We start from the raw sequence: 25386 nt of genomic DNA, 5'->3' as shown, positions 1-25386 counted from the left end.
CTCTTACGTCATCACTCCAGAAGTAAATACACTGAAAACTGACATGTGTCTAATATCTCTTTCTCTAGCGGCCTATACATCTAATAAAGAACTGTTTCATGGCTGCACATAATGAATTAAAAATGTTTTTTTAAAAAAAGTAGTTATACTTTTCTGTTTCAGAGCTAAAGATATTTGACCGGTCAGCTTTTATTATTATTCATTATTTTTTCCTCAGTTGTTTCCCAGTCCTGATAAATGTCTTCCTTGACAAAAAAAAAACTACAGCTAGGACACACTGCGGTTATAACACGTTTATACGAAAATCCTTCTCCTTTCCCTTTTTTAATATCTCAGAGATCCGCATTGCAAAATCATGTCTTCGAATGCTGACCAGAGCTTAATTAAAATGACATCGATTCCCCCCTTATTCCTTCATATTTTATACATTAATGGAGGAATCCTCAGAAAACTTTAGTTAATTTATTTATTTAAAAGTTTTGGTGTGTTTCTGTGACCCTACACAGGAGAAGAGAGAAATGACAAACGATGACGTTTCACAGACACGCATCACTACCAACAGCGTTTAAAAGCGCGCGCAGCAGTAAAATAGTGTGGGAGCGTTAAAGACGTCATGCGTTCTGTTCTTTATAACATCGGAACACTGTCGCTCTGTTAGTGTTATAGCACAGCCTCTAAGAGCACTGATGTTCTTAATAATGGTTTGGGAGGAAATCTGTCTGTAGAGGCACGTGTTTGACGAAAAGAAGCTAAAAGTGTCAAAAGTGTTTGGAAAACTTTTGAGTAAAACCTATTTTTATAGTTGGATAGAGGGGGAGAGAGAGAGAGAGAGAGAGAGAGAGAGAGGAGGGCTATTTCTACTTATAAGCTGTATAGGCAGTCGGGGCCCCGAACCACCAGGGGGCCCCACGAGTATGTTTCATTTTTCTATTTTTTGTATATATATGTATATATATATATATATATATACAAAATTTACACATATAGTATATATATAATATATCATAAATATTAAAAAAAACTCGGAACACCCGTTGCATTTGTGTCTGCACTGAGTGTAACTCGTCTTTGTCAAAAGTAATTAATTTCATATAACATATAACAAGTACTCCTGGTTTATTAGTTTAAATCCTTTATCTATTTGTCCTTTATCTAATCAGTTTAACTAGACTTTTTAAATTATACTATAAGCTCGCCTTCGCTTATTTCAGTGATGATTCTCAGCCAAAATCATATTAATATGATACAGTTAAAGTGTGGAAAATAAATACATTTCCAGACAGCTTTGACTTCATTGAAAATGTTTTATTTAACTCAGCATTGAATCAAATAATATTAAATAACTGACCGAGTAACTAAGGCATTGGCCTGTTGTCTTAACCGAACACAGTTTATTGATGCGAATAATTGAAAAGCATAAAAGCATACAGAAAATACACACGTAATGGTAAATACACATACCTGCAGGTATATTACATTACACATTAAACAATTAGGTAATAAAGGGTAAAGTTATCTGCAGTTGTGCCAATAAAAAAAACAATACGATATCCACAAAGAAGACAATTTCATCAACTTCTGAAAACAAAGATTATAGAACAGAATTAAAGCGGAATTGTCCAGAGAGCTTAAAAAGTCCCGTATGAAATTAGTCGACAGCGCAGCGTATTTATAGAGCTTTCTATGTTTGAACTTTTACTGATACAAGCAATGGAAATGTGTGCTGTGATTGGATTCATTTTTATTTTTTTCTTCATTGGTCTCTGTCTCTGGAGATGGAGATTGAAAAAAAATACTATTAAAGCCAATGTGATAGTTTTACGTATGGGATGACGTCATACGTCACACGTCTTCTCTCACGCACGCATATGCAAACACACGCACGCACATACACAAATTCCCTCTCTCCATCCCCAGATGAGCACTCCCATCCCTCGGTGGCTCCGTTTCCATGGCGACCCGCTGTCAGCTCACGTTACTCCAACTGCTGCGTTGCCATGGCATCAGGCTTGCTGTCCTGGTTGCCAGGGGGCTGGCCGTTCCAGGGGCTGCTGTTGCTGAGCGCCTGTGAGTTGGTGTAGTCATGGAGACCGTCGTCATGGAGACCATTGGTGGGGTCATATTGTTCGTTCTCCAGCCTCGTGATCAAGCGCTCGTCCACGTCCCCCAACTCCCCCCCCATCAGAGATGGCTCCCCGACCACCATTACATCCTACAGCCAGAGAGAGAGAGGGAGAGAGAAAGAGAGAGAGAGAGAATAGAGAAGGAGAGGCAGAAAGAGAAAGGAGTGAAACAGAGCGCAAGCAACAGGGGCAGAGAAAGGGGAAGGAGGGAGAGAGAAGAGAGAGAGAGAGAGAGAGAGAGAGAGAGAGGAGAGACGGAGGGAGAGAGGTAGAAAGAGAAGGAGGAAGAGAGAGAGAGAGGAGAAAGACAGGGAGGGAGAAAGAGAGTGAGGGAGAGTGAGGGGGAGGGAGAGAAAGAGGGAGATCGAGAGAGACAGCAAGACAAAGAAGGAAGGAGAGAAAGAAAGATAGGAAGGAAAAAAAAAAATAAGGAGAGGAAAAAATACAAAATCTGTTACCAATGGGAATCAATGTGAACTTTATATTAAGTGTAATTACATATATATTACATATGTATTACTGAAATATAATCTATAATATATATATATATTTATTCATAATATGCATTAGCTCTAATGCAAGCACATGCCACACAACTGTATAAGTGCATTTAAAGTGTAATCTGAAGGATGAACAAATAATATGTTCACACTTACATTTTACACACACACACACACACACACTCACACACACACACACACACACACATACATTCTTGTCTACAGACACTATCTCTTTGCTCTTTAATTAGCTCATTCAGACAAAGCATAGCTACAACATGTCTGCTAATTAAGCTCATTTGCATTGCTAATAAGCTCGTTAAGGCAGCACATGCTGTGTGATAACCATCTGCACGTGTCAGTCACCTACCTAAGCTCCGCCTCCAGCCACCCGCCACCCCTCGTTTCCCCGGCGACACGTTTGGGCTGGGGACCAGAGACGGACAGTACTAATTATCATCAAATCAATTACGACTAATTGCTATCAATTACAAACATATCAATTAGACCAGTTAGATGAAAGCACATTAGCAAGCACTCAATATGACATCATCAATTAAACAATATAAATCTCTTGTTCAAATTAGGAGCATATCTTAACAAACCTTACTGAACAGTGAATAGAAATAATGAATTAAAGAGTGTACATTATTAATCTTTTCAAATCGTTCAATAAATAACTTGATATCTTTCAAGTAGTCTACTTAAAACTTGATATGAAAAACATTTAAGGACAACAGGGCTGCTCTCTTGTAGCTAATTCTAATCTATTTTTCACACATTCATGCACACACACACATACATACACATACACACACACTCATTCATACAGTGTTCAATCTTACTAACGTTCTTATGAGCAGTATTCTAACTACAACTGCAAACGTGTACTTGTATCTGTGTACATGCTTGAGTGTGAAGTCTGTCCTTCAAAAGTTTGTCCTTTCAATAACTTTGCAGATTAAAGAATAGCCTGTGTTTAACTGGAGGAGATTTTTTTTGTAAACATAAATGCATTCTTTCTGCAACACATTCCAAAAAAGTTGGGACAGGGACATTTCCAGACTGGGAACGTTCGGATGTTCAACAAATATCTTAAACATGCAACGTTTAATTATTGTTGGGTAAAAACGGAGCATCCAGGAAAGGCCTAGTGCTCCATGTACAAGGATGGGTCAAGGTTCACCACCAAATGCCTCAGCGAATAATCCAACAGTTTAAGGACTTTAAAAGATTTTGGGAATCCACAGATATATCTGTGCTTAAAGAGCAAGGCCGAAGCCACAAATGCATGCAACCTCCGATTCCTCAGACAGCACTGCATTAAAAATCGGCATGCCTCTGTGATGGATATCAACACATGGACTCGGCAATACTTTGATAAACACAGTATTTTGTGTGACTGCATCCACAAACGCAATGCAAATTAAGACTGTACTATGCACATCAGAAGCCATGTGTCAATGTCCAGAAAAGCCGCTGAGTTCTCTGACCTCAAACTCATAATCATTTCAGATCATTGATGGAAATGACAGGCGTTAAATTTTCTGGGCCGAAGGAGAAAAGTACCCTCCGGACTGTTACCAGCGTAAAGTTCGAAGGCCAGAGTGTGTTAAGGTAAGGGGGTATTACAGTGCCCATGGCATGGGTACCTTGGACATCTGTGAAGGCACCATTAATGCTGGAAGACATATACACATTTGTCTCCTAGATGAGGTCTTTTTTAAAGATGCGCATGCTTATTTGCAAGTCACAATCTGCATGTGTTACAACACCATGACAGTGTAATCACACAGTGTGGATGTGTAATACACTGGTCAACATACACCTGTCTCAAATCTTTTAGAATGTGTTGGAGGCATCAAATTTGGAATGAGTATATCTTTTCAAAAACAAAAAAAAACAATGAATGGCAGTACCAATAAAAGGTAATCAAATCAAATATCAGGTTTTTGTACCGTTATCAATTTAATACAGGTTGAACAGAATTGACTAATCACTGCTTTCTGTATGGATTAGCATTTCACCTACTGTCCCAACGTTTTTGGATTTTTCTTTGGTTGGACTTACAGGTTTTTTTTTTAAGGTTTTTTTGTTATTGTCTTAAATATAAAAGTACATCTGATTAGTCTTTAACACGTCATTGCAAACCAACAAAGCCAATTTTGTATTAAAAGTTTGTTATTTGTATTAAAAGCATTCTAAAGAGCAATGTGTCCCAAACTTTTGACAGGCAGAGAATATACGCTAGTTTGTATGTGTGTGTAGATTTACCTGTGTGGGCAGGCTGAAGCTGTTGGCTGGGCTGCGCTTCTTACTGTTTCCTGCGCTGCTATTGGATGCGCTGCCGGCTGAGTTCCGCCTCCTTCTTCTCTTTGCTGTTGGTTTGGCTGGTTCTGCTGTCAGTCAGAAAAAAGAAAAAGTGTAACGCATACAAACACCAGCTGAATATAAAAAGATAAACTGCACTCAGCAGTGCACTCTCTGAATAGAAACATACAAATATGCAGGATGGGTGGATGGATGTGTTAATGGGTGGGTGAATGAATGGATGGGTGGATAGGTGGGTGTATGGATGGATGAATGGATGGGTGGATTGGATTGATGGATGAGTGAGTAGAGTGATGGATGGATGGACGGAATGGGTGGGTGGATGGATGGATGCCTGGTTGAGAGCATGGATAAGTAGGTGGGTACATGGATTGATGGGTGGGTGGGCGCATGGATGGAGGGGTGGGTGGGTGTCTAGGTGGATGGACGGACAGGTGGATGGATGTGTGGGTGGGTGCATGGACAGATGCATGGGTGGATGGATGGATGGGTGGGTAGATGAATGGAAAGAAAGACTGGATGGATTACTGGATTGATGGCTGAGATACACTTACATTTTTTGGAATTTGATTGAAAAATTTCTGTCTTAAAGTTGGGCGAGGGTCCAACTGAAATAATATGAAAATATTTTCAGTCAGTTAACAGCAACATCCATTCCAGAATACCCTATGATATTCTAAGTGAAAATAAGAAAATAACAAAAAATCTACAGGAAATAACATTAAATATGACATTTTTCTGCAAGTAAAAGTTTAAAAAACACCAACTTCTTTGCAAAATTGCAACTTTTTTGTCTTCTTATATCCCCTAATATGTTAAATTGAGCAAATAAACAGTAAATGTTTATTAAAATGAAGTGCAGAAATGTGTTCTCTATAGATGATGTGTACTATTTTTGACTTTTTAGAGCCAGACGTTTAGTTCAGTTCGAATTCGAACTTTCAAAACTCAAAAAAAAACTGTCAAAAAATTAAGGATAGACACAACCTCAACAATAATGTTCATTTCTGGTAGGACCCCTATGGGACTCTAGTAGTATGTTAGTGCTTAGCTAACAGCAAATCACTTGAACATTTTTTGGCTGCTCTAGATCTAGTATCGAGCTGTCACTGGTTTCCATTTCTAACATCTGACAGCAACGCATTGGTCAGGCTACCCCTCGAACTCGCAGTAAGTGACATGTCAGCCTTCCAGAAGGCTTAAAGTCATATTCTTTCTCATCAAATTGATTGGTTGATTCCACCATCAGTTCCTAATTATTTTCTAATTATAATCTGACACCTTAGGCCTTTAGAACAGCTCCTGAGGGCCTAAACAATGGGAAAGATGTATCTTCTTCAATACAACAGAGAAAAAAATCCTGACAGGATCATTTTCAAGAATTCAACCCCAACAAAGAAATAAGAATTTAAATAAAACAAGCATGATAATTATATAAAATGGACATAGGGTCATATATGATTAATGATTACAAACATAAACCAGTCAACAGTTGACAGAGATTTCATTCCTAATAATGTTAGATTCAAGTTAAAATGCAAAGGAAGAGAGAGAGACAGAGAATCGGGGAGTGTTTTTTGTTTTCTTTTTCAGGCCTGTCATTGAGCAAAAGGGGGTTATTATGTTTAAAACACAGTGAAATAGCATACAAATAACAAACCCAAGGTCACGAGCTTCATTAATTAGTCTGACTGTTGTTGCGGAATTTCACAATACCCCCGACGAACTGCACTCCGGACTTTGAAATGTTAATCATGAATCTAAAATATGTTTACAATGAATGAAACTAGCTGCTGTAAATGTAATGATATTATTTACCCGTTAAAAATAAGAACACAATGAAAGAAACAAAGGCTGAAAAAAGTGAGACAAAAAAACAGTGCTTCTTTTGTTATTATTCCCTTGAGACAGGGCTGGGGGGTAATGAAAGCAAGAAAAATGGTTCCGACAAAGAGCAAAAAACGTGTTTGCATGGGTACACGTGCATGTAGAGAAAGAGAGAGAGAGAGAGAGAGAGAGAGAGAGAGAGAGAGAGAGAGAGAGAGAGATACCTGGTGGTGTTGTCATTCTTTGCCATTGGTGAAAGAGGCAGGTTTTCAGGCAGTCTCGTGGACTCAGGCCGTACGTTTTATGCCTCGACATCAACTCCTGCATTGGCTCAAGAATCATACACAGCTGCACATGTGCACACACACACACACACACACACAATGTAATACGCAAAACTGTTTTGCATGTGCCGTCACAGTTACAGTAAAAAAAGCCAGTAATCAAATTACAGATTCATTACAAAAAACAGACTGATTACCAGCAGAATTACATTAAACCCACAAACACACATAATTGTTGCCTTTTGCCAAAATTCGTCATTCTGAATGATGGATATGTCACATGGATTGTGTAAATTTGAAGAGCTTTTCATTTTGGGAAAACAGCGGTGGGGACCACTACCAAAAGAGAATTTTAAAGAATCCCCCTCACACAGCAGCACAGTCTTTTATTTGGCCAATATATAGAGATGTACAGTAGTAAAGTTAGAATAGTAAGTGCTTTATTTTTTTATTGGTAGAGCTAAGATCTGCAGCATTTTCCCAAAGATATTTTAATCAGGAATTTAACCTGATTTTCCATAATGCCAGATTCTGATCTGGAAGTAAACTCTTTTTTTTCTCATGACTAAACTGTCACTGGAGTGATATCCCTCCTGTTACAGGGGTTGAACCCTCAAAGGTACGTCGGCAGTAGCTTTAGCCAGGGAACATAATTGTACCTAATTTATTGCAAATATTTTTTAAGCTGTAGTGACTCTAAACACCCTGTCTTGTCTACAGCCTTTTATTTTATTGTTTTATTTTAAAGAATTAGGTTATAAAAGGATACAAATATGCACCTTTTCCTTGGGAAAAACTTAAGGTACACAGTTGGACCTTAAAACCATTGTTGTACCTTTGAGGGTATATTTACGTTGTTTGTACCTTGATGATTGATGAAAAATGTACCTGCACAGTGTCTTTTTCCTGACAGTGTGACTGGCTTTTTATTCAAACTTTTGCTAATGTGCCAAAGAGAGCGAATATTAATACTGATTAAGAAGAATAACATGAAACAGACGAATTACGAAACACAAAAACCGCCCTGCAGGCAGTAAAGTCGGTTTCATTTTCACGCTTGTTTTCTTTTTTTCAGTAGTTTTTGGACCATTGATGAAAAAAAAACATTAATATGTGTAAATGATCATTACTGGAGATAGAACACAAGTGAATAAGTAAGTTCTCAGTAAGTTTTTTTTTTCCCCAATTTAGTTGTTCCTAATTCCACCCACTAGTTAGGACTCCCCCAATCACATGATACCACCAACGCTAGGAGAGCGAAGGCTAGCACATGCTTCCTCCGAGAACTGTGAAGTGCCACCGCATCTTTTAGAACAGCCACTCATGCCATGCCACTGGACAGCCAAACGCGCTCGGCTGCCCTGACTAGCATCGTCACACTGACCTTTTGACTTTGGTTAACAGCCCAGCCAATCAACTCACCAATAATCTATAATTTTGCAACAAGAGTGCAGTTTCAACTTGTTTCTCTTCTTCTACAATTATATAAGTAATCTAAATGTAATAGGAAGTACCATGATTATATAACTTTAATATAGTAATCTTTTGCATTTGGTTACAGATTAAAAGTCTGTGTCTTACATGTTTGTAATCTGTACCAGAATCTTTAAAGTAACCATCCCAACCTTGTGCATGTGTATGTTTTGTGTTTGTTTTTATATATCTTCAGGACAAAAATGTCCTCACTTGTAGGAAAACTGGAGAAAAACCTACAACACGGGGACCTACACAATGGTCCTCACATTGTCAAGTAATTTTAAACAAAAGCTTAATGATTCATTGTGAAACATGAAGAGTAACCACTTCTTTTTGGTTACTGAGGTTATGGTTAGTGGTTAGGGTTACGGTTAGGGTTAAGTTTAGGTTTAAACACAGACAAATATTACATAATATTTACTGACAAATATTACAAATACACTAGCCTTCAAAAAATTGGAATCTCTTGTCATATTAATAATTAGTCATTTGTTCAATTTTAACTTGTACAGTGTAGACCGAAAGACTATAAGCTTGACACCAAAAGGTATTTTAACATGTTTTTTCAACATTTCAACAACAAGTTGCAAATAACAAAATAAATAAACTGTTACTCTTTATTTATAGCAAGTTATCTGACTGAGATTGGATCAATACATTTCAAACTCAAGGCAGTGAGGATGTTTATTTCAGTATAACTTCATTCTTAACATTATACAGCTTTATCAGTCATTATGGAATAATCTACTGCTCTGTTCATTATTCTCATATATATATATATATATATATATATATATATATATATATATATATATATATATATAAAGACAGAGAGAGAGAGAGAGAGAGAGAGAGAGAGGAAGAGAGAGGACCTGCATGCTAGTGTGTGTGTATGTGTGTCTTACTCTGAGGTAGTTCAGTGTAAGTTTGGTTAGTCCCACTCTGCTGATGTTTTTGGACAGTTGCTCCAGAGCTCCAGGGTCTTGTGCCTGGCAGGAAAACAAACACATGCACACACACACACACACACACAAACTCCATTTATTCCGTCTGTTATTCTCCCGGTACTCGGGCCCGATACGTCTCTAATTCATTAATGGAGAGGTTGCCATAGCAACACTCCAACAGCGGCACTAAAAGGTTTCACCTTGATTGATAAAAATAACGCAGAGCAATTTTGTTGTAGCGCAAGCATCCGAATCTACGTTATTAGCGTCAATATAATATTCTGGCTGCTTGTAAACTAACACAAAAATACTAATGACAATCTGCGTTCCACAGAACAAAAGAAACATTACCTAAAGCAGTCAGAATGAGACTTCATTTTCAAAAAATGATTCTTGTAATAATTACAGTCCCGTATTTGAGCAAACTGTTTCTATCCTGTATGAAATGATAAAATGATGCAGCCTCTGGCAGACTTTGGTTCTTGTTATGTTGCATAGATCCTGTCTTTAAAATTCTGCACAATCTGTTGATGCACACAGACAGTTCAAACACTCAAAAATGTATAAATCATTAGATTTATAGTGTTCATTATCACACACAATACATTCTCAAGAGAACAGTACTAAACTAACTATGTTGCTCATGAAATACTATTCATGAATAACATTTGACTCATATGAACCGTATCTGACTCATGAACAGCCAAACAGTATTCATGTACTGTGCTGTTTGTGAAAAACTATTCCTGAACATTATTTCACTCATGAACAGCCAAATACTATTTACAAGCTATACTGTTAGTGAAATATTATTCATAACAATATTTGACTTGTACATACAATATGTGACCTGTGAATAGAGGTGGGCAATATGGCAAAATGTAATATCACGATACTTCAGGAAGTTGTTTTACGATTCACAACATATCACAATATTTATTTTTTCTGACATCTGATAAGTTAGAACAGACAAAGTAGTGCATATTTTAAAAATACTATCAAAACTATGAATCTAATTATTTGTAGCGCACTTGGATGCAATGCAGTTGGTTTTATTAAGTACTGACGATCTCCACAATATAGCTCAGAAATGCATATTATGATGTAATTTATCACAATTGATGATAAATATTGTCATACTGCCCAGCTTTACTGATGAATAGCAAACGCCATTCACAACCTGTTGTTCATGAAATACTATTTGTGAACAATATTTGACTCATATGAACAGTATATAACGCAGGAATAGCCGTATAGCCTACTATCATATACAGTGTTGTTCGTGAAATACTGTTCATGAACAATATTTGACTCCTATGAACAGCATTTGACTTATAGACAAACACAATTCACAAGTTATGCTACTAATGAAATACTATTCGTCAACAATATCAGACTCATATGAACAGCATTTGACCCATGACCAGCCAAATACTCACAACCTATATTATTAGTGAAATATTATTCATGAACAATATTTGATTCATTTGAATGGTATTTGACTCATGAATAGCCACATATTACCCAAGACCTATATTGGTAGTGAAATCTTACTAATGAACAATATTTGACTCATATGAACAATATTTGACCTGTGAACCTCCAACTACTATTCTCGAACTATGCTATTCATGAACACCTCTTGACTTGTGATCAGCAGCGGACTTTAACGCACAATATTTAATTACATAAACCAAGCCTGACTCGTGAACGACTCATGTGAACAGTGTTTGAATTATGTTAACAGTATTTTACTTACGTGAACAGCCAACACACTGCGAGGAATGAGCTCACTGTAGTGCGAGATAGTGAAGTGCCACGTTTTGATTCTCATGAGGTCATCGAACGTGAACACCAAAATCAGACGGCCTTCCGTACACACCTGTGGAACGAGCACAGAATGAGTATGTGATGCGCAAAAAAGAGCTTAAATTAAGTATTGATATGCATATATGTGCTGTTAAATGGCTCATTTTCTTATTAAGTACCAAAAACAGTAGTAATTCCAACCTTTTTTTATCCCTTAGAATTCAACAGGCTGTTTTGGTCACTGTATATATGTAAATGGATTCTCTTCTGATTGGCTGCTCCGCATTGTCATTGTTCAAAAAACAGCCTGGGCTGAAATGTGGATCGAACTGTTAAGTTCAGACTGAAATCCTCAGGGATGACAGAGAAAAATGTTCAGCCACTCCTTTCAGGCATGTGAATCCTTTAGAAAACTGCTTTCCAACACCACAATGCTCCAATCCAATAAGTGTGACATCACAGCTATGATGAATTCAATGTCATTTCTGCAGCTTTGTTCCCTTATAAGAACTGTAGTGACTTGGGAGTGAAGGGAACATTTTAAAAATGTACACTGTTTACATGATACATACTGGACAAACTGCCATGTTTCTGTTATTTGGACCCTTTAAGCGGTTAAACACTGAAAAGCCAAGTGTGCTCCACTGATATTCACTCACTGGCCTCTTTATCAGAAACACCTATCTTGAGCCTGTAGCCCATCTTTTGATGCACAATTTGTGTTAGACATTCTGTGGCCCTTCATCAGTGGTCAGAAACTGACCGGCTGCTTTTGACTGCATGTTTTTGGCTGGTTGACTGTTCTCAGCCAAGTTGAATACCACATCCATTTCAGTCCACCACCTGAATATTATCTGGTCAAGAGTGGTGCTGTGCTCACAAACTGACCAATGATTAAGGTGGTAGAGGGCAGGGGGCTATAATATGTTAGTGACGTTCAGGTCCAGGCTCTGGGGTGGCCAGATGATTGTGTTGAGTGTATCAGCATCTTCTTTGTCTTCTCACAGTGAAAGGATGGACAGAAACATCTGTGGATTTTCCCAGATCTGAAGCAAGAGTGGATCTTCATTTTCTCTTCTCTCTCAAAGATAAAAGCACTGTTTATCTGATTGCAACAGTTTTGCTGGTCTAGCAGGTCTTGCATGGTTGTTAGTAGTCTCATTTTCTCTAAATGTTTTAGAAAATTGCTTTGAAAATTCCTGTTCCTTTCACTTATTTCCTTCTGGTTTTCTTCTTCCTTCCTTACATCATGTCAGTTATGAAGAGTTCCTAATTTAGAATTATTATGAACCATGCAAATCAGTTGTAAAAACTGGCCCACTATGCAAATCACATTCAAAGAAGAAACATACTGTTAATTGACATATTGAAGTCCACTGTTTATTTAATGTACAAAGTAAATCTTGGCAATATTTCCTCCAGTTTAGTAGCAGCAGTTTACTTGAATTGGGACTATTTATGCCCTGTGGACTGTTAAAAAGGATTTTCAATGTATTGAAAATTCCCACTGAGCATACTTGAGCATGCACTAAGTGAAATGCAGTTTGAAGCTAGGCTTAAGCTGCATCCAAAAAAAAATGATCTCAGTGAGCACTACTTTGAATCATCTTCTGTTTTTTCATTTGCAGAAATTGTGCTTTTTTCCAAGTGAAATGATTTACTCATTAAACTGGCAATTTCAGAGGAGAATTCGCTGTTTGGAACTCTGAACCCCAACATTCTGCTGCCGGAGGAACGGAGGGTAACTGCGAGGTTGGCATGGCAACAGGAGAGATGTAATCCCAGCAGACACGCTCTAATCAATGCCTCCACACACACACACACACACACACACACACACATATATATATATATATATATATATATATATATACACAGAAATAGTATTTGTAATAGTTAGCTCGAGTATAAGTTTTTGGAAATCAATATCTAATTCACAAATGTCAATTCGCTAAAGAGCAAAGTTGGATACGGCTCTGTTCCGGAGAGTGATGGAGACATTAGCATTGGTATACAGTCATATTTGAGAACTATACATTCAGTTCTGCCATTGTTATTTAGATTATATCAACACTTTTCATTGAGGCTTTTCCAATCTACTCATTTTAGTTCTCAATCATTGGAAGTCTTTCTTCATACTGTACTGAGGAGCTTTCTCAAAGGTTCGCTGTACCTTATTTTAAGCCACTCAGCTTGAACTCTCACCAAATCTCACAACTTACTGTTAGGTCTCATAAGACTTAAATATAAGCAAAACTATTAATAAATAGAATTACTCAGGTAAAACACGAATAACTGGGTCGAACAATGACTGTAAGTTACAGAAAGAAGGTTCAATCTGTGAGGAATCACTAGGTTGATTGCTGCTAATTAGCTTACTTTAAACTTTAGCTTAAATAGCTAACTAGCTATAGCTAACATGCACTCATAATTAACCATATAAGCAAAAATACAAGTTTAATAACTAGTAGTAAATAGTTAGCCTGCTACTAGCTTCCTCTGGTAGGATGTTGTGAAATGTGGTAGGATGTTCACTTCCTTTGGTAGCATGTTCACTGTGTATCGGCTATAAAAATGAAAGAGCTAAAAACTTAATTAGAAACAATTAAACTAATTAAAAGTATAATTACTGTAATTTAGTAACTATATTAAAACAAATACATCCACTAGGTAATCAAGCCTCCAAAGATAAGCTTTTACAGAAATATTTCAGGCGAAAAATAAAAATGAATGAACACTCATTCCAGCAGATGAACTCATTTGCTATGCTAGCTGACTGCTAATATGTCAGTAAAAGTCTTCAGTTATTTAGCTCATGGAATATTCTATTAGTAGAAAGGCAAGGTGACTGGACTTGAAACATTGAAAAATCTGGAATTACATCAGGAGTCCTTCACTTGTAATACTATTAGCTCTCACTAATCATTAGCAACATCAGTTTGAATGAGGAGCTCCTTTGAGCCTATTTTGTGTAATTCTAACTGACTGTGAGGGTTTTCAGTATCCAGGTCACTGAATTTTCTAGTAGTAGTAGGCTAAGTCAAGGTGACTGGATTTGTAGCATAATACTGAAAGATTAAAAGATTTCACCACAAGTTCTTCGATAGTAGTAGTGGTAGTCGTTCATTACTGCCATTAGCTCTTATCCATCGTTAGCAACGTTAGTAAGTATGGTTGAAGTATTTTTTTGACTATACATGACACTGTTTACAGTGAATGAATTACATGTATACATTAGATACATACGGCACATAACAATAATAATAGTGATCTAGTGCTCTGCAATTTACAAAACCACCCAAGCGTTTTACAGTAACACGTGTTAACATGATTTTATACTTTAACCTACCAGCTGTTCTCATTTTTATAAGGGATAAAGAGGAAAGAAGAGAGACTGAAGGGTTTGTGTGTGTATGTGTGTGTGAGGAAAAGAGAGACAGAGAGAGGAGAGAGCGAGAGAGAGAGTGAGAGAGAACTAGCAGGAGAGGGAGAGGTGGGTAGCAGGAGAGAGAAGGGGGGCTATATTTTCCTTTTTTGTTTTGTGCAGCTCAGCCCTGAATTCACAATGAGGAGGAACACATTCCTGCTCACAATGAGGGAGCTAAAAACGCACAGTGCAGTGTGTGTGTGTGTGTGTGTGTGTGTGTGTGTGTGTGTGTGTGTGTGTGTGTGTGTGTGAGGATGAGAGAGAGTGAGGGCTTGCGAGAGAGCAGGAGAATATGTGAATATATCAGTGTGCTGAGAGAGAAAGAGAAAACGAACGAGAGAAGATATGCGAAAATGTGAGCGGGTGTGTATACATAGAAACGTGGCAAACAAAAGCTCCGCCGAGTTACACACTGTTGATAGTTGGCGTGTGTGTATGTGTGTTTGTTTTCCTGCACTGTCAGGACAAAAAATGTTTCAGTATATTTTCAGGACAAAAACCTATAAAACATCCTCATTTCCTCATTAATGAGGACCAAAAACACGGTCCCCACTTTGTAAAGTGCTTAAAGTGCTTGTAAAGGTTAGGGTTTTATTTAGGGTTAGTTAGGCCTAGAAAATCACATATAACTCCAATTCCACATTCCAATTATATAGTAAGAATTAGTATATACACTATTAGTATATAATTTTACATATATATACTAAGTTCAAACTGTAGTCACAGTAAAAACAACAATTAGTTTTCTAGTTTTCCTAGTATTTAGATTTCAGATCTTTGATGGATCTATTTAAACCCTTGACATCACTTGAAAGTAAAAGTAATAAGCCAAATATATTGTCCAAAAAAAACAAGTATCTCCAAAACAGAGACTTTATAGGAGAAGGCAAAAACACTCTTTACTTTCAATGTAAGTTAATGTAAAAAGATTTTATTGCAAGCATTTCTGGGGCATTTCCATTGATCCAGGCTTCATAAAACTTCCATTCAATGTAAACGACAGCTGCCATACTCAAATGAAAAGTAGAAATTCAAAAATGAAGAAAGGTGTTTTTCTTTGGACAGCGATGATATACAAAATAATCATCTATTTATAGGGTATTTTCTATTGGGAGGTGTCTGTCCCAAACCCTAACTGCTAAATTTCAACTTGTGAAAGTAATTCCTGCATTTCTAAAATGCAGGAATTTCTATAAAAGACCTTTTTGATTTCTTTTACAGTGGAGTTAAAAGATTTCTATTTATCATGAATTTAATTTTGAAATAAAACAACTTTCAAAAAGTACCATTCCACGTTTTCAAGTCACTTCTGAAACACAAAGAGTTTTAATCTAAAGGCGGAGCCTTATTTTAGCCACACTCCCGCATTTTAGAGCAGGTAGTGAGACTATATTACACATAGGCACTTCATATATATAATACATACTGTTGAAGGAAAAACAAATATCTCCAAAATAGTAACTTCACAGCAGAGCACAAAATGTTCTTTACTTTTAATGCAAGTAGATGTAAAAAGGTTTTATTCCAAGCTATTTTAGAGCATTTCTGTTGGTCCATTCATCACAAAATCTTCACACAATCTGCCAAGCTCGAATGATGTAGAAAAGTAACAAAGTGAAAAAAATGGAGATACATGTTTTTTCTTTGGGCAGCAACAATATGGGACATATTATTATTACACATTGGTACTTTATATCCATAATACACATGGGGACATAACTATGACCCATAAATACATGACAGTGTATAGAAGCGAACCTGTGTGAGTGTACATGTGTGTACCTTTGCGAATGTAGGCTTGCCATGCTGCGTTATCATGGTGCACTGGTGGCAGTCTACAGTGATGGTGGAGTTGTTAAACGACTCTTTTGTGTGTTTCAACTCGAAAAACAGCTCGTACACTCCTCCTTCAAACAGCGTGCTGAAGAAACGGGGGATGAGCGCCCGTCCGATTGCTGGGACAGGAAGAGAGAGAGAAATGGTTGTGGATTAGGCATGATATTTGCTACAATACCCATAATAGAAGACAATAGAATAAGCTCCGCCCCCCAGTGCACGGCTTAAAAAAATTCAGCAAATTTTTAAAAAATCACTGCTTTCATTTTTGTTCTCTTTTTTAAATGTGGTCCTGACGATTTGTAGGTACACTTGGTCGAACCTCAGAAAACTACATACAGTCGTTTGTGAAAGTTTAAGCACCCCGGTCAAATGACATGCTCTATTGTTTTTTGTTTTTTTTTAGTGAAAAATAAGTTAACATCCTCTACAGTGAGAAAAGTAAATGTGGCATTTTTCTGAAAATTTTAGTGTGCAATTTTTATTTATTTGCTGAATTTAATGTACAGGAAATAAATAAAACATTTTTTGTTATAGCACATTTTAAAGTTTATTATTTATTTTTTCAGTATGTTAAATTCAGCAAATAAATACAATTAAAATTTGCAGAAAAATGGCATATTTAATTGTGTTCTCTGTAGCGGGTGTTAACTTAAAAAACAACAAAGCGTGTCGTTCGCCTGGGAGTGCCCAAACTTTTGCATACATACAAGTGTACATATGTCGATCGCTATTGTGTACTGTGAAAAGTATTGCAATGTTACATATTTGACACATTGCTCACCCTTAAGTAAATACAAAATAAATAAATAATTAGCAAAAAAAAGCAAAAACAAACAAAAGAACCCTTGTTTATTTGTCCATATAGAATGAGTGGGGCAGGAAGTTCAGTCACACTGGTGGTCCCTTTAGAATTAGAAACAAACAGCCTGGTGAATAGAGCCAGAGGCATTAAGTCCAATAGACTGCATACACACACACACACAAACACACACATACACACACACACACACACACACACACACACACACATTCACTACTGTTAGTGTTCTGCAGTTGTCAATCATGGCAGTAGATGTGTGTGAAGTCTGAAGCGGCATGTTTATTTAAACACCCCGTAGCTGTCAATCAAATCTCGCCCCATACATTCAGAATGAGAACGGAGCAAAATCAAGCCCCCATCTCTCTCTCTCTCTCTCTCTCTCCCTCTCTCCCTGTTTATCTCTCTCTATCTGTTTCTCTCTCTCTCTCTCTATCTCTCTCCATCTGTGTCTCTCCCTGTTTCGCTCTCTGTTTCTCTACATGTTTATCTTCCCGTTTCCCTCTCTCTATTTCTCTATATGTCTCTCTCCCTGTTTCTCTTTTTTCCATTTCTCTCTCTATCACTCTCTCTATCCGTCTCTTTCCCTGTTTCTCTCTCTCATTCTCTCAGTCTGTTTCTCTTTTATGCTCTTAATCTCTCTCTCTTTCTTATACTCCTTCTTTATCTCAAGCTTCTTCTCGCTCTTTTCTTTCTTTTCCACACCCATTCTTTTTCTTTCTTTCTTCTCTCACTCTAGCAGTCTTTCCCTCTCAGGCCTTTTTTGCTCTCTCATTCTAACTGTCTTTCTGTCTCTCTCTCTTTCCTTCTCTTCATCTCTCACTCTAGGTACATCTCTGTCTTTTTTTCATCTCTATCTATCTTTCTCTCTACCCCCCCCTTCTCTCTGCCTACCACGTTCTGTCTCTTGCTCTATCTCTATCTCCCCCCGAGCTCAGTATATCTCTACCTTGCATTTCTCTCTCTCCATCTCTCTGTCTCTTTCTCTTTCTCTCTCTTGTTCACTCTCCCTTTGCCTTTCGCTCTGTCTCTCTGGATTTGTGAATGGCATTACGATGAAGGGGTGATGATGACAGTGTTGGTAAACATCTCTGTCATTCGCAACATAGCGGATTTTAAACCAACAGCACAAAGGAGTGTGGACTAAGAGTCTGACCACAGCACTGACCAAACCACACTTCACATTTAAAACACATTAGAGGGAGACAGAGAAAGAGAGGGAAAGGAAGGCTGAAGGGGAGGAGATCAAGATCGCCATGCCAGCCCAGAGAAGCTACTTTAAAATAAACTGATGAAGAGAAAGAAACAGTTAGAGACAGACAGAGAGAGAGAGAGAGAGAGAGAGAGAGAGAGAGAGAAAGAGAGAGCGCTCCACATCTTTTAAGTGATTAATAATTAATTGGCCCATCCATGCTCCACCCACTAACGCATTCTTTCATAGCAACTGTTGCCAGGTTGCTACAGACTTTACAGAATGATGGGATGGTGGTTAAATTCCATTCAACCAAACAAGAGACTGTAGTGCAGCTCAGATTTGTCAAAATATACAGATGGAGATTATGTTCAAATTATTTATGATGCATGCGAGCGACAAGACAGACTTTTTGTTGTGTAACTGAGCTAATATGAGCACAGTGGCAACTTCACTGTCATTTCCAACCTGCCAGGTTTCAATTAGCTACAACACAGTCCAGCTTAACCTGAATGAACCTCTTTCTGCAGGCCCCCTAGTGGCCGTTCCACTGGTGAAATGGAAATCGCCTCAGATGTTTTAAATTAAAGTAATAAAAGTGTTTTTCCTCGTAACTGTTATCAGAAGAACAAGGACTCTGTGTGTGAAATGTGATTGTGTGTTGAGCTGCTAACGAGCAATGAGGAGTGAAAGGGGAGGCGTGAGAACCCTCTGCTGTGAAAACACAAGTGCGGCTTTCTTAATATTAAAAAACTGTCTACAACTGCCTTTGCTTGCTCACCTAGGATGATGAACCTCTAGTTTTTCTGGCTTGTAAATCATTGACATTTCTATCGAAACACACTGTATACTGTATCAACATTACTAAAAACATTATTGGAATCGAAAGAGGTTAATTAGGTTAAATGGGCTTTTATCAGTGAATGTGCTTGCATGCACACTAACAGTACGGCAGTTACTTGATTCAAGTGGTCATGTTAACAGCATATTGCAATTACTCTGATCACACCGAAGTCGTTATCAGATTTCAAGAAATCCAATAAAGAATGAATTTTAGCTCAGAAATTGGGTTTCTCAGTACACATATACCATTAATCTGATTTCTTTCATTCCTCTATATCTGTGCACATGCAGAAACAGAGCCGGACAGAGTAGAGCTAAACATCAAACACCTATTTCAACGCTATACCCCTAAAATGGCGACAACTGACAGCACTCTGTGCAATTTGGAGCCACATATTTTCCCAAATAAATATTTACCAGTAAAGAGATTGCATGTTAAAAAAGAAAACTGTGGCAAGAAGCTTGAATTTTACGCCATGCGCTGAGCTTCTTTACTGAGTTTATTGGTGAGTTGCTAAGCAACGGTAGAGGTGCACATGCAAGCTTTCTGATTATTGAGGGATGCATGTTGTGCCATTATTAGATTACTTAAGTGCTTGTAAACGTGTTGAGCAAATTATTGCCAAAATCGGATTCCCTGACGATTACATATTTATACCACTGTTCTGAAAGCTTGTCCAACCTCGCAACAGTAGCTAAGAAAGTATGCATTTGTGAGTGGAGCATGAAAAGCGAAATCATTAAACTCTCAAACTCTTACTGACAGGAACCAGGAGCCACAATATCTACACTGTAAATTTCCCTTTTATTCACTTCCAAAACAACATCACAGAGTCTTTATGTGTAATGTTGATAATAATAAAAAATTGGCAAAGCTGAAAAATCATTTTGCCTTACAATGCCTTGCATGTACCTCTCCACCATGGATGTATTTTGACAAACACACTTTAGGCCAAAAGCTTATCTAAAACTATTGTAAAAGAACGTCTCAGGCATTTGGCAACGTATTCATAGCCAATTCCTGAAATAAGTTTCTGTGAGGTAGCTTTTAGGGACGCTTCAAGCGTCCGGTTCCTATCACCACCACTGTGACCTAGAGGTGGGCGATATGGCAAAAATGTAGTATCACAATACGTCAAGACGTTTTCATGAATTAATCTACTTATTTGTATTCAACAATGTTCATACTGAGCTGCACTAAACACAACAAGGGTCATTCTATGGAAACATCCATTTTTGTGCCCCTAGCATTTACAGATATATTACACATAAAAAACATGTTAGGGTTACAATTTATTTATATTTTAAAATAAAATCAATTATCTAGAATTCTAGAAATCTGGAAAACAAATGCCACGTAAATATTATAAAATATATAATGAAAGTTGTGGTCCCCAGGAATCATGTCACTGGTGTTACTGCATAACAAAAAATCTCTTATTTTGAAATAAAAATCACACTGATGACATCACTTTACTTCCTTTTACCTATTTTTGAAGATCTATCAAGAAAAGCACATGGTAAGTCCACTGTGTCTTTTCAGTTACCAGATGTTTTTGCATTTAGCTCATGATTTCATATGAAGCTTTTAGTTGAAGTCACTAGTATGACCTACTTTATTCTTAGGTAATTGTAAAAAAAAATAGAACACAAATGGATTAAATTACATATTTTAGTGGATATTCCATGATTGACAACATGCGGTTTGATGCTCTGCAGCAGCCATTTTGTAAAATGCATTTTTCATTAAAAATGTCACTGGTGTTACTGTCTCTGGTGTTACCTTCCTTACATGTAACACCAATGATGATCAGTAACACCAGTGACTCCTATGGATAAATAAAAAAAGTGGACGTTTCTGTAGAATGAGCCCTAAACAGGATCAATTATGCTTTCTTTGTAATCAAACATACAATTGGGAAGTGTTTTTAAATACTGATGATATCCATTATGTGCTCAGAAAAGCATTTTGTGACATAATTTATCATTGTAGTAATAATAATTATTAGATTGCCCAGCCCTACTGTGAACAATTAAGACTCAGTAGGTCTCAGTCAAACCTCTCTGAATTACTTTGTGCACATCTTGACCATTTAATTACTAATAAGGTGCAACATACAGCACATAAATGTGATTATATATATATGTGTTAAATGTGATCTGGTGTTGTTGAAGTATGTGGTGAATAAAGTTTGCAACACTGCCCCCCACAATACTCACTATATGTCTTTGGTCCCTCCTCCAGACAGAATGAGAGTGTTAGCGTTGCATCCTCCTCGAAAAACTCAGTGCAGAACGCATCCCACCACAGAATATCACAGTCCTGCAGGATAAACACACACACTGTTACCCAGCACATCACACGCTCATGCTTCCTAACCAATCAGCAAATAATAGAGCATGCTTAATCCTCACAGACCCCACATTCACCACACACACCTCTGTACAGTACTGTGCAAAAGTCAGAGACCACCCTCCAATTTCCATTCAAAACAGCCCTTCTGTTCAAGCTGTTCACTTTCAGGAATTTATAAGTACTATATTCCACTTGTGTAATGAAGAGGAAAGTCAAATTAAGTGAAAAACGGGAGTTTCCAAAACTGGCGTTCAAAAATGATAAACAGAAACAGAACAGAAAGATTAACAACTGTGCAAGATCATTGAGAGAGAAGAGAAAATGAAGCGGCTTCAGATCTAAAAACATCCACAGGTGTTTCTGTCCATCTCTCCACTGTGAGAAGACAACTCAGCACTATGAGTCTGAAAGGATGTGTATCTGTCAAGAAGCTAATACCAGGAAAAGGAAACAGACACAGCTGCAAATTAAACAAAGAAGCTGCAGGTGGTCTCAGAACAATGCACTGACCACCTCAGAGTCCAGACCTCAACATCACTGAACGTGGGTCATTCGAATCGCAAAAAGCAGAAAATCTAACCAACCTCTAAGACTGAGCTTTGGAGGTGTGAAAAATATCAGTACAGATTTCTTCGAAGAACTGAAAAGAATGGCAGATGTAACAATAGCATGTAGGTAAGTTTCACTTAATGGTTATTTTGACTGTAAATTAATGGGCGGTCTCTGACTTCTGCACATCACAAGTAAGCACGAGCAACCCCACCTATATACCCTACATCCACACACACACACCTGTACCACACATACATATGTGTGCACACCCCCGCACCTACACCCCCCACACACATCTATAAACCCCACATACGTACATCCCCTTACACAGTCAGTGAGCTCACATAACCACACATCTATACCCCCCACTGAAACTCACTCTCTCACATGTCTAAAAAAAACTGACATCCCCCAGACAGACTTTTTCCTGACAATTCTTCCTCCCATTTCCTCCACAGCTGATTAGCTAATGGCATACAGACCCTTTTTTTTACCAAGTCTGTAAACCTTATAGCGGTTTACATTTAGCAACACTTTCAATCACACAACCATCCCAGTCTGAATTCCTCCAAACCAATGCAGCACCTCTGTGCAGAGTCCACTGCTTTGTGTTCAAATGGGGCTAATTCGATCCCACTCATTAGCAATCCAATAGTCTTTAACCTGATCAGTTTAGCAAACAGAGCGCTGAAAGCGATTCGAAAGGACAGTGTGAACGCATTTGAGTCGTGATCGTATTGTTATGTGAGTCTCTCTCTCTCTCTCTCTCTCTCTTTCTGTGGAACTCCAGTCCGCTGAGCCTTCACTAACGGACCAGGCATTAGCGGTTAAACCCAATGAGTTTACATTCAAATCGGCGCCGAATTAAACCAACAAATCAGAAAGAAGCGGAGCCAAAAGATCAAAGTTTACTTTAATTGCTCTGATTGTGACGTAGGCGCACTTCTAACTGAACTTAGCATCTCTGATTTCCTGCGACAGAACGTGTGGAATAACGTAACACATTCACGACTACAGGAGCCCGTTTGAGCCTCATGCGTGTGGATTTTATGCATCGACACGCAGTCAAAGTTTTTTTTCTTTGGCTCACGTTAATAAATACGTCAGTAAACTCACCTCGGTGCGGGACTGTAGGCGTTTGTTGAGCTCGTGCACGCGGTAGTCCGGCTGTGTGGCGCACGGCGCGTGCCTCCGGTAGAATGGGCCGAACGGAGAGGCGTAGAAGGGGTCTCGCGGCGGCGCGCCGCTCATCGCTGCTGCTGCTGCTGCTGCGCGAGCCCCGCGCTGTACAACGCACGTGGAGCGCGGCACTCTCGTAAACAGACGCACGCACGGAGGGAGAGAGAGAGAGACAGAAGGAGTGAGTGAGAGAGAGCGAGAGAGAGAGACCCAGGGAGAGATAGGCAGGCGCGCGCGCGCGGACACGGTGCAAAGCGAGTGGCACCTCTAGTGCGCTCGCTCGCGCGTTCTGACGGAGAGAGAGAGGGAGAGAGTGAGGGAGGGGCTTCACGGGAAAGAGGCGGAACCTGGGGCGGAGGGGGAGAAGAAATGTGGAAGGAGGTAAAGTAGGGGGGGGGGAGGGGGGGGGGCTGATAGGAGACCTAGATGAGGAGCTGAGTGGAGAGGGTGGAGCTAAGGGAGAAGATCTAGGATAGGAGTTAAGGGGAGGGGGAGGAGCCGATTGGGAGGATCTAGGGGTGGAGCTCAGGGAAAAGATTTAGAGGAGGAGCTGAGGGGAGGTGCTCTGGGAGAAGATGGAGAGGAGGAGTCTAGGTGGAGGGGAGGAGCTAGGGTAGAGGAGATGAGATGAAAGGGAGGTGCTGTAGTAGAGGGGCGGTGCCTGGAAGAGGAGTAGCTTAGATATATGCAGAGGGGGAGGGGCTACGGTGGAAAAGGAGGGGCCTGTATGGAGGAAGAGCTGAACATCTGAGGGATGATAATAGGCTGAAAAAGAGGTGTTACAGTTAGGTCCATAGGTATTTGGGCTCCACCACAATGGATTTGAAATGAAGTGTAGACTTTCAGCTTTAATTCAAGAATTTAACAACAATGGCTATGTTTACATGCAAAGATTTTTGCCAATCCGATTGAATACAATCTGATTACAGATTCAGACTGAGGTGTTTATATGCTCACTCTATTCAACAATCTGATAAAAACCTTCGTTTATATGCTCACTACAAGTAATCCGATGCAAAATGACGCGCATGCGTGGAGTAGCGCTTAGAGTAAACGTTACCATGACAGCGAACATCACGTGAGGTCCAGTCCGCGTGAGATGAGTTTCCAGTTGGCGCGCTTGTGTTTTAATTGCTTGAAAATGATGTCAGACTCAGGAAAACGTGCTTCACATGAAGTTATTAAAGAAGGCCGAGAGGAAGACGTCGTGTTCTGAGACACATAAGCTGGAAGTCCGTCCTACCGCCGTCTTTTAAATCTTAAACTTCGTCTCCTCTGCAGACCAGTTTCTGCTCCGCCATGTTGAATGGTACAAACTTTCGCCATGACGCGACGCACATGCGCAGAACATACTTACACGTTCTGGTTGGAATGTAATCGGATTCAGGCGTTTACATGGCTATTATTCTTCTACTTAACAGATTATTTAGAGGTTTACCCACCTCGTTCAATCGGATAGAAATTGTATTCCGAATGGCCTCAATCGGACTAGACTATTCCGATTGAGGTGTTTACATGGACGTATTCTATTCCGATTGAGCTATTAGTCGGATTATAAACGGATTATCAGGCTGCATGTAAACGTGGCTATTGACTGCAAAGGATTTGCATCCAAGTATTGACAATAATTCTTGTATTTATAACTATTTTAGTTTGTCCAATTACTTTTGAGGCTGTGAAAATGGTGGCACTATGTAAAATGTAATTCCTAAATGGTTAATGCAATATTAGCCACGTTTACCTGCAGCCTGATAATCCGTTAATAATCCGACTAATAGCTCAATCGGAATAGAACAGGTCCATGTAAACACCTCAATCGGAATAGTCTAGTCCGATTGAGGCCATTCGGAATACAATTTCTATCCGATTGAACGAGGTGGGTAA

At 38.6% G+C, this 25386-nt stretch overlaps 1 protein-coding gene across 1 annotated transcript; it reads right to left on the bottom strand.

Moving 5' to 3' along the window:
* Nucleotides 1-1284: 1284 nt before the first annotated feature.
* Nucleotides 1285-23574, bottom strand: ldb2b (LIM domain binding 2b). The gene is made up of 9 exons (XM_036583472.1): nt 23440-23574; nt 21636-21738; nt 16507-16679; nt 11248-11370; nt 9447-9530; nt 7006-7129; nt 5509-5562; nt 4898-5022; nt 1285-2212 (listed from the first exon to the last, which is right to left on the bottom strand). Exons 1-9 carry the CDS (start codon nt 23572-23574, stop codon nt 1976-1978), a joined length of 1158 nt encoding a protein of 385 aa, XP_036439365.1. The 3' UTR covers nt 1285-1975.
* Between the last annotated feature and the right edge of the window lie 1812 nt (nt 23575-25386).

The sequence above is a fragment of the Colossoma macropomum genome, unplaced genomic scaffold (genome assembly GCF_904425465.1).
Source record: "Colossoma macropomum unplaced genomic scaffold, Colossoma_macropomum, whole genome shotgun sequence".
In the NCBI taxonomy this organism is placed as follows: domain Eukaryota; kingdom Metazoa; phylum Chordata; class Actinopteri; order Characiformes; family Serrasalmidae; genus Colossoma; species Colossoma macropomum.
This window is presented reverse-complemented; position numbering and strand designations above follow the sequence as displayed.